Source organism: Phalaenopsis equestris, unplaced genomic scaffold (assembly GCF_001263595.1).
Source record: "Phalaenopsis equestris unplaced genomic scaffold, ASM126359v1 Scaffold000206, whole genome shotgun sequence".
NCBI classification, from domain to species: Eukaryota; Viridiplantae; Streptophyta; class Magnoliopsida; order Asparagales; family Orchidaceae; genus Phalaenopsis; species Phalaenopsis equestris.
Window position 1 is genome coordinate 378957 of NW_018164648.1, and position 10707 is coordinate 389663.

The 10707-nt window shown below is 37.6% G+C and overlaps 1 protein-coding gene across 2 annotated transcripts in view; it reads left to right on the plus strand.

The window, feature by feature from the left end:
- LOC110023036 (translation factor GUF1 homolog, chloroplastic) overlaps window positions 1-10707 on the plus strand; it is a 147862-nt gene that overhangs the window by 63064 nt on the left and 74091 nt on the right. For both annotated transcript variants that reach the window (XM_020722246.1, XM_020722247.1), the window contains exons 7-9: window positions 8150-8194; window positions 8305-8405; window positions 10269-10365. In XM_020722246.1, coding sequence (XP_020577905.1) covers window positions 8150-8194; window positions 8305-8405; window positions 10269-10365 — 243 coding nt within the window. The remainder of the gene's footprint in view (window positions 1-8149; window positions 8195-8304; window positions 8406-10268; window positions 10366-10707) is intronic.

Consider the following 10707-nt stretch of genomic DNA (forward strand, 5'->3'; position numbering starts at 1 on the left):
TCAGATCTAGAAATATGTCAATGCTACTCAGACTCAGGGGGATCATGATGCGCAACGTTCTACACCTGTCCGACCCCTTTTGGACCAATCCATTGATTATATGAGTTAATCCTTGAATGAGGAATATCAGGTCTACACATCCAGGAGGAAGAAAAAGAATGAAGATATACTTGAGCTCAGAAATCTGATGGATGATACTTTGGTTACTTCGGGTAATGGTACGCACCTTACCAATTTGTTAGCTGACTCCCTTCCGAAAACTAGAGGCAGAGGAAGAACTAAAGTGGGACGTCCCTAGCACGTTTGCGCCTGTTGGTGACTTTTTGATTTTTTATCTTTATGTATTTTTTACTTTGGGTTTTTGTGTGTGTTGTATTGTGTGAGTTGGGTCTTTTTTTAGGTTATCTCATACAACCTATCTGTACCTTTTCTTTTTTAATATATTTTCCCTTTGGCTTTTTTTTAACTATATTTAAAAAAGCACAAGTGTAATTATATTAAAGAGAAAATGGTACAAATAAGTTATATGAGTGGGCCCAAATAGGCACGCAACCCACACGGTACAACACACACAAAAAAAGAAAATAAAATTAAAAACCCAAAAGAAGATAAGATTAATCGGGTCGACCCTATTTAGTTCTGCCTCTGCCTCTGGTTCTCAGAAGGGAATCAATTAACAAATTGGTGAGATGCTTGCCATTGCCCGACGTAACCAAAGTATCATCTATTAGATTCCTTAGCTTAAGTAGATCTCCATTCTTCTTCTTCTTCCTCCTAGAAGTGTAGACCTACCATTCCTCATCCGAAGATTGCTCATTCGGATGAGGTGGTAGTGCTGCAGTAGAAAAATTGCCCACAGTTGTGCCCACAAGAGGTTCAAATATGTGAGGTAAGAATTGCCGCCTCTGCCCTTGATACTTCTTGAAGATGGGGAGCTGCAAGGTTCTCCTGATTATCAGTCCGTGTAGGTAGGGGTCCTTGAGTACTGTTTTCAATCGGGTTTGAAAGTGTAGGTTGCTCAGCAGGGCCATCCAGCTTCTCATTGATCGCAGAAACAATATTTTCAGGAGGAGGGTCCATAGGGGCAATAGAATCAAACAACAAATCCTATCCTGTGGTAATTTTCTCTCAAGGTGGAACAGATATATCCTTAGATCCATCCTTATTCACTTGATCTTTAGATTTCAAATTAGGATGAAGTTAATGACATTTATCAAGGGTATGCCCAAACTTCTTACAATGAGAATAATAAGGAGGTCTATGCTCCATGACGATTGGTTTCCAATATCCATTATGAGTTGTGCTCAACTAGACTTCAGTAATATCAGGTAAAGTAATATCTCTTTTCACAAGTATTCTGGTCACAGAAGGTCTGGTAAGGTTGAAAGTGGGTAGATCTAACTTTATAGGGTCCTCAAGTACGACACCAATAGAGTAAAAAACTTGATGATGAAAAAAGTGAAGCTTGAGACCAGATAAACTAAACCATACCGTTACAGTTGGAGGTTCATGATTGGTTCAAAATTCGTAGACCACTTGATTAACTTCATTGATTTACCATCAATGTTAAGATTTTTTTTTTTTGGAGAATCCGAGTGTAGTATTTAGGCATGGTTAACTGAATTAATATATGTCTCCCATCCATGAGCCACACCTTTCACTTTCCTGCTAATTTCAGATCATCAAAGCTTTTCCGGGTAAATTCTATTGCCGGGTGTCTCACTGAAATTTTTCTAGAAGAGCAAACTTGAATTTGTCAGTTAGGGTTGAAATTTCTAACTCAAAGAAAAAAGTGATGTCTTATCACTTTTCCTGCTTGCATTCTTAATAAAGGACAGTCACCTATACCATCACGATACCCCTTATAACTTTAGGGGAAAACAACTGCCGTCTCCCCCTAAGGATTACCCACCACGTTGGCAAAGGAGGCTTTATCATGTTCCACCGAAGAAGAAGGAAGCTCCATCACAGAATAAGAAGCCTTGCCAAGTCGGGTAGAGGGCAAAAACGACGAGCCGAAGAGGTTGGGGTGAAGCTGCACAGAAGATACGAACCGCAGATGTTGAAATCGCGACTGTTTCAGCTCGACGAGGAAAGCAGCAAAAACCACAGCTCGACGAGGAAAGCTGCGCAGAAGACAGGAAGGAGGAGACGACGAAACCGCAGAGGCTGAAGACGCTGAAACACTTTGTCATTGAGCGCGAAGGAGGAGACAAAGATCACAGAGGAGATTAACGAGCGCAAAGTCCTTCGCCGTCGGGTACGAGAACTTTGTCGTTGTCGAGCACCGATTGAAAGCCGAAGTTTTCAAACTAGGGTTTCACCTGATGGCGAAATCTTAGCAGAGCAGCCCACCACCGACGCCATGTTATATATATAGCGTTGGTGGTTTGAGTCCCGTGGTGCAGGCCCTGGCGTGCGAATGATCTAGCTCATTGGTGCGGCCTCTAGCGTAAGTCCGTCGGATCGGAGGTTCGAATCTCGTGGTGCGGGCTCTTCGAATCAGAAGCAAGCACACCAGGATTTTCAACACTTTAGGAGAATCAATATATGGTGCCCATTGGACCAAATATCGATTTCACCTTTTAATATATATATATATATATATGGCGTCGGTAGCAGCCTGTTCCCGACGGTGAATCTTTCGGCTTCTCCCTTTCTCTCCGTCATCTCCCTCGACGACGTTTTCACGTACGTGCAGCTCGCTCGTTGTCGCCTCTCCAGTCGATGTCGATCGCTAGCAATCGTCTCCCGTAGTTGACGACGATCGCTCCAGCCGACGACGTCTGACTCCCATTGATGACGATGCTATCTCCTTCGCGTAGTCGACGACACTTTTCTCCTTTGCAGTCGTCTCCTCGCTCGCTCCAGACGACATGACTGCCTGAAGTCTGTTCGCATGCTCCTTGCGGCTCACCAAGCTGCTCTTTTCTGACCGTGCCCATCTTATCAGTGGAGATGGCCTCGACGCTCTGTTCCTATGCAACTGCCATTGTCGGCGACTTTCCTATTCCTGCTTGTGCCCCTCTTTCAGGTTCAGAGCCTATTTTTGGTATCGGTAAGTCCTGTAGTGTTCCACAATCCCTCCACGAGGCTCTTGAAGGTGGTGGTGATCACACTTTCATTAAAAACTTGATATAAAAAATGAAAGTCTGCTCTTATTTTCACTGAGGTTGAAACCAGCACTCTTCCGTCTTTTTGGCGTTTTGCTCTAGTGGGGAAGTTCCTTTATGGTCACCCAGAACTTGAGATCATTCGGAAAGATTTTGATGCTATGAAGCTATTAGACAATTAAAATATTGACTTACTTGATGACATACATGTACTTATTCAGTTATCTCACGGTGATGAGTACACTCGTATTTTTTCTCGTAAAGTTATCGACAACCGTTTTATGAAAATTCTGAAGTGTACTGTCGATTTTGATCCAAAAGCGGAGTCCCCTATCATTCCTGTTTGGATAAAGTTTTCGGGGTTAAAATTTAAAATTATATCTGTTCAACTTGGAAATTCCTACTCCTTAGCAACTGCTTACGGTAAGCCTCTTAAGATTGATAGTCGTATGCTAGCTGTCACTAGACCCTCTGTGGCTTGTGTGTTAGTTGAGAGAGAGATCACTCAATCAGCTCCGGATGAGATATGGATTGAAACCACTCACAAGGGTATTGACAAAAAGTTGAAATAGAACCACACCCTTCTTATTTGTCTCATTGTAGTATGTTTTGCCACAGTTATACTATCTGCTATCGATTGCATTCTCATCTAAGGCCGGATACTACTAAAGATCAACAACCTATTCAAAATTTTTTCATACTGGATTAGGTGTTGACGCGTTGTCACCTACCATATCTGCTGAGAAGGTGCAGCCCGACCCTCCTTCCAACACCGCAGTTCCTGATGAAGAACACCATACCCAACATGTTCTACCCCTGGATGCTTCTGCTTTTGAGCAATCTATCCCAGCTGCTCGTTTGGAGCATGGTACTTTGGAGTCCCATGAAGCATCTTCCGATACTACAAGCACAAATCCAAATGTGTCTATATATCACTCACTGTTATTAAAGAAGACTCAAATGCCAAGACACACAAGAGTGCTCCTTTGATCCAATAAAAAATCAGCTGACACAACAAGTAATTGCTTTTAATGTTCAACAACCTACACATGTCCGACACGCTTTAGACCAATCCATTGATCAGGTGAGCCAGTCTTCGAATGAGGAATGACAGGTCTATTCCAGGAGGAAGAAGAAGAATGGAGGCTGACTCGAGCTTAGGAATTTATTGGATGATACATTGGTTACTATTAGCAATGACACTCACCTTACCAATTTGTTAGTTGGCTCATTTCCTAGAACTAGAGGCAGAGATTGGACAAAATTGGGTCACTCTCTAGCTATCTGATACTACGTGTTTTGGGACTTTTGGTTTTTTTGGGCTTTCATGTATTTTTTTTTTTTTTTCTGGAACCATTTGCATGTGATGTTTATCATGTGGGTAGGGCGCCATGCTTGGGTCCTCTCCCACAATCTATCTATATGCTTCTTTCTTTTAAATATATTAGCCCTTAGGCTTTCTAATATATATATATATATATATATATATAAGTTTGTTCATTAAATTTTAATAGTAAGTTCATTTGAGATCATGAAGAATTTAAAGAAAGGGAGATTCAAGTTCGAGATCGAGTGAATAACTTTGAAAGATAATGTATGTTCTAATTAAAGTTAAAGCTTAATTTATTTATATTAGAATTGATATTTAATGAAATATTTATTTAAAACAGCAATTAACATTTGAACGTAGAAGATCTGGAGATTGGGAGGCGATGGGATAAGCAAGCAAGCAAAGTGAGTAATTCTTTTTTTTGTAGGTATTAATTTAATATTTTCTTAAATAAAGAACTTCATTATTTCTTCATTTATCTCATTTTATAATCACAAACATGTTGTGAATTAAAGAATTATTAAAATTAATGTAGTGAAAAATAAAAAATGGAAAATAGTGATTTCAATGATCTTAAATAAATTAATGTAGTGAAAAACAAAAAATGGAAAATAGTGATTTCAATGATCTTAAATGGAAGTAATGAAAAGAAATGAAATATAAAGGCTTAAGCCAATTATGATTACTCTCATATGGTACTTACAGAGGATGCAATGTATCCACACATGATAAAGGAAATGGAAATGATAAAGGTGTACCTTCGGGTGTAAATTTTTTAGAGTACCTACGAGTACAATTGTGGGGTTAATTTCATGAATAACAGTAATCCTGATGACATTTTAAAGAGGTTAAAAAACCTAAATACTTAAATAGAAATAGAAAGGGTTAAATTTAAAATGAAAGCTTACAGCTTGATTATGTAATGATGATGCAGGGGACATGGAGGACCGAACCGGAGAGTTTGGTCCAGCTTTGCTGGATCGACTAGTCCCAAGGGGTGGGGCTGCCGACCCTACACCTCTCATTTTCTTTTGTCTTCCCATCACTCTTTAGCCACTCTTTCCTTCCTAGCACTTTCCTATTATAAGTCCTTACCAATTCTAAATTCTTATTTTTTTTACTCGTCCTTGCATAATCTGAAATTCTATTAGTACTTTTCAGTTATAAGTCCTTACTGATTTTATATTCTGATTTATTTTTCTCATCCTTGTTTAATCTGAAATTCTATTAGTTTATTTATCCTTGCCTAATCTGAATTCTTATTATTTTTATTCTCCTTTTTTATGTTAAACATCTCCTAAAATAAGTCCTAGTCCTCATTAAAAATAGGGGTGTTATGCTTAGAGTTTTTTGGTCTTTGCCGTGTTCTTTTAGATTTTTTGTGTGGAGTCTTTTTCCCTTTTATAGGATTGTATCTGAGGAGGTGGTGGTGCTACGGTTGTATCCTACTTGGAGGTGGTGATTGTATCTTCCCTTTAAGCTTCTCTAACTCTTCTCCTCCACTTCTCTTACTTGCCGACCACCACAAATAACTTCTCCTTGCACTGTAGATCCCTTTCCTGCTGCAGAAACTTGTTGTCTAGCTTTTCAGGTTCATCTCGGTAGCTAGTTGACACCCCTACATCAGCCCTTTCTACTGTCCGACACTCTGCCCTCCCAACCAACACCTCCTCCATCATTCCCAACTCTCCCAATTGATTGCTCCTCACCCCACCGCCCTTGCTGTCCAGTTTGTTTCAGCTACCAATCTACTTGTTGTCGGTCACCTACGACGCTCCATACTTGTTGTATTCACAATTCTGCACCTTCCCCTGCTGCCAATTGCACTCTCTTGTTTCCACCACCCTTGCCAACCATGCCGAACCACCTAGCCGACCTTCACCACCCTTGGAATGCACCTTAGAGGTGTTTGCCTGTATCGTTTATGTTATGTGCTGTTATTTTCTGTTGTGCTGTGTTGTAACTTCTCTCTACATTAATAAATTTTGTTTTGAGTATTCATTTCTTTTCCTACTAGATTTGGTATTAAATGAGCTACATTTCTTTTGGCTATTCATGTAAAACATTTGCATATGAATTTAATACACAATAATATTGTAATTGCTCACAAAGTTATAAAAAATTATTGTTGAAATTAATTATTTCTTTTAAGAAAAACTGTAGATTTATATGTCTAGCAAAAGAAATTTAGTTTACAAAAGGAGAACCATAACTGATAGGTATTGTGTTGTGATGTGACTGTAGTTTTTTTTTTTAACTGTTTTGTTCTTGTCAATGAGATACTGCTATATGTTGAAGGAGAGGTTGCCTGTAGATTATATTATTATTTTTGAATGTTTTGATTTCTATGGTGTATTTTGTGATTTCTTAGTGTCTCTTTTATATATTAGAAGACATGTAATCAGTGGTGTAAATGAAATGTTAATGTCGTTTGATCGTAGTTCCTGATTTAGTTAATGCTAAACTATCAAGCCAGGTCGTGACACCTGTTTTCCCTCTCACTTGCGGGTGCTTCCTCTCTACCTCCTGATCAATTTCTCTCGCATGGAACCCACTCTTTTTACTTGATTGTGTATTGTCTCAGTTGACCGACTAATTTTTTTCAGTTTTACCTGCATTATTTGATGCATCTTTTTTTTCTTTAATGATATTGTTATATCTAGTTTAGAATTGTTGTCTGATAAGGTATGTCCATGTCTGCGAATCTAGCATGAGATTCAAACTCAATCCTTGTGTCCTGATTGTCTGAAAATGCTTGAGAACCAGGTATGTGCAACCATGATATGTGGGTTGATTGTGTAAAAGAGTGGGAACAACTGTTGGCAATCGTTAGTGCAGAGGATTACTCAGTGCTCCTTAAGAAGTTCCTTTCTGTCAATAATGCAGCTATTGTCTGGGATTGGAGTCATTCCTCAGACCTGTATAGTTAGAAGTTATTGTAGACTAAGAAGTTCCTGTGGGAATCATGAACCCTAGAGCTTGCAACAAAATTGTTTAGCGATTTAGGCATAAGCTGCCCCGTTTCATATATTATGACCCCTAGAGCTTAACTCTCATGCCATTGAATCCCTTATGTGCAGGTAAGTGAATTGTTCTGGATTTTGTTTCATTCCAATGACTAAAATTCTTTCTATGCTATAGTAAATAGGTGAAAGTTATAGTATATCACAAAGATTTCCTTGCGATTCAGGACCCATGGTTTGCTAACCAAAATGGTACCTTCGTGCTTACAGGGTTAAGTCTCTTCATTATGCCAAGTTGCACCGAAGTGGCATAGGTTGGTCCCATACTTCAAAAAGCCTGATTGTACTTCCTATTGTTTATGATAAACCTCTGTTTCCCTGACCTGAGAAACGGAGATGAGTGAAAATTAACTTTGCAAGTCACCATACCTAGTCTATCCCCTATCTTTATCTGTTTGAGATATTGAGAATACTGCATGCTCTTGGCTTCAAGCTTAATTCTTAAAATCTTAATTAAACCTTGGCAACGCTGCTAGATTACTGATTTCTTGGATGTCTGGCAGTTTGAAATGTCCAAATACTTGCAAATCACCAGGTAAAAGTGGTTGAATTTATTGCTTATACCGTTAATTTTACCCATCACATACAGATCATGCAAGCACAACATAATTGTATTGAACTAGGCATTGCAATTTTGTTTCCTACCTATTGTTTTACGGATCATGTTGGCCTTGATTTTGCAGATTATTGGGTTAAATTGCAGTAATGTGATACATTGTTCAGCTAAGGTTAGTTTTATTGTGATGTGTTCCTGGTTTGGTAGAAGCTATTTTATCTTTGTCTAATATAAGAATATGGATCTGATTCTTCCATGCTTATAATACAAAGTCTGGTTCAGGAGGGAATTGGTATAGCAGAAATTTTACACGCTATTGTCACAAGAATTCCTCCTCCAAAGGACACTGCAGCAAGTCCCCTCAGAGCTCTAATATTTGATAGGTACATCAGTCATATTATAATCTTCATGACTGTTTTTTCATGAGTTACACATACTTCTTTTATTAACCTTTGTTTGGTGGCAATTCTATGATCACGGCTGGGGGTTTGCCTGACACTTTTATTTTGCTTTATCTTCTTTACTTTTCATAAAATGACTTTTGCATGTTTGCTTATGAAAGCATATTCTCGACCATGTAATAATTCTTGTGTAATGCAGTTTACGCTTCATCATCATTCTTTACAAATTCAATAACTAGATGCTGAAGTTTTTACCATGCAGACAAACTATAAAATATTTGCTATCTATGCTAAAATACATGCTACGGTTTATTTGGTTATAAAATGATGTTAACCTACGCTTTAAGAATGTGTTCTAATGTGTTATATTAATTCCTTCTAAATTTTCTGCCAGTACACAGATCCCTTACTTTCTAGCCGCAATGATATTTAAAACCTCCTTAAAGTAATTTACTCCAATTGAAATACAGAAAATGCACGTGTTAGTTTTAGGCTTACCCTTCATCCATTAAGAGGCTGGCCTAGGGATTACGGTGGAATGCTTGCTGCGGAGGAGCAAAGGAAGTTGGAGAACAGGAAAAAAAGTAGAGGGGGAAAAAAAGGAAGTATTAGCTGGGAAACTATAGCAAAAGAAGTTGAGCAGAGTTTTCTTTTCTTGGTCTTCTACTTTTTTTTTTTTTTTTTTTACCCTTCACGGAGTACCTTTGTTTATTGGTTGGCTTCATTTTGTAAACTTTTTTATATGGTTTTTATTAAAAAATTTCTTCATAAAAATATGATTCATGCAAAAACTGTGCAATATAAAGTCCTTGTGCAGTGTTGATTTTTATTTTGGGTAACACACCTGCAGAGCAGTTTGTTCATCTCAGCGATTGAAGGGACGACTTCATTTCCATAACAGAAAGCGCAACCACACAAGATTTTCTAATAAAGCCAAGTCTTGGGCTGGCTTGTTTGAAATTAAATAGTTTGTTGGATTGATCAACAAGGCGTACTCCATTAAATGAGATCCCAATAGATCTTCCTCTTATGTGCATGACTTGGTGTTTTTCCTTCTCCTTTCTCAAACCAATTGTGATTTTTTTTTTGTAGTTCCATAATCTTGGTTTTTCTTCTGTACCATATATTCATTGCAGAGCAAGATGTCAACGATAAAACAAACAGGATTGGGAAGAAGAGAAAGCTGGCAGCTTGGATATAGATATATTTTGATTTTTGTTTGCTATCTCTATTCTGCTACCTTAACGTTTTTTTTTTTAATTTAATTTTTATGAGCTCATTTGTCTCATCTAGGATTCAATATGCAGAATAATTGTTTGTATTGCTGCCAGATTTATTTTATTAAAGGATGTTTTGAATTAAATGTTAATTGAGTTTTGGGTAAGGTGGAAATTATTTAAAATCGCATTGAAACTTTTAAAAATAAGTATAACATCGTTAGCTACGAGCCAAAGATGAAGATTTACTTTTTTGAAGAAGCCATGCTTTCTTGAAAACAAACAAAGTATCAAAACCCTATTTTAATTCTTTTGTTGTCCCCTTTCTAGCTGCTAATTCAGCATTAAGGTTTGGTATTAAGATCTATTAAAGTTGGGTAATGTTGTAGAGATTCAGTCCCATATGTTCATAATGTTCAAAGGGATCCTTGTGCACACTGGCAGGAACTCTGACAAACATAAACCAAACCAGCACCATTTGCCATTTTCGGTCATAGATGGAGTTTTATTTGTTTTATTCTGTTTATTGATGAATGCTGCTGGCTTTTTTACTGATAATAATACTGTTGTTTTTTTTCTTTCTTGCTCTTTTTACCATTTAACTGTTCCGTATTTTCTATTTTGGTAGCTACTATGATCCATACAGAGGTGTCGTCGTCTATTTTCGGGTTGTTGATGGGACTATAAAGAAAGGTGATAAAATATATTTCATGGCTAGTGGTAAGGTAAGCATCTCATGATCCTTTGCTTTTTAAGTTCATCACTTACCCGTGTTTCCATAGTCCCATTAATTTTATTATATATTCTTAATGATACAGTTAACCTTTTTTTTCTGACTTTTATTCTTCAAAACATTCAGCATATTTTTTACCTATTATGTGAAATGCAATAACTTGGAATCAATAGAAGATAGAAGACCTGGAATCAATAAATTATAGGCTGAGTTTTTTATATTTATTTTTAATTGCTTATAATATTATTAGTTATCATTCAATATTACTGGAAAATAAAATGAAAGTATACAACAACAACAACAATAAAACCTTAATCCCACTACGTGGGGTCGG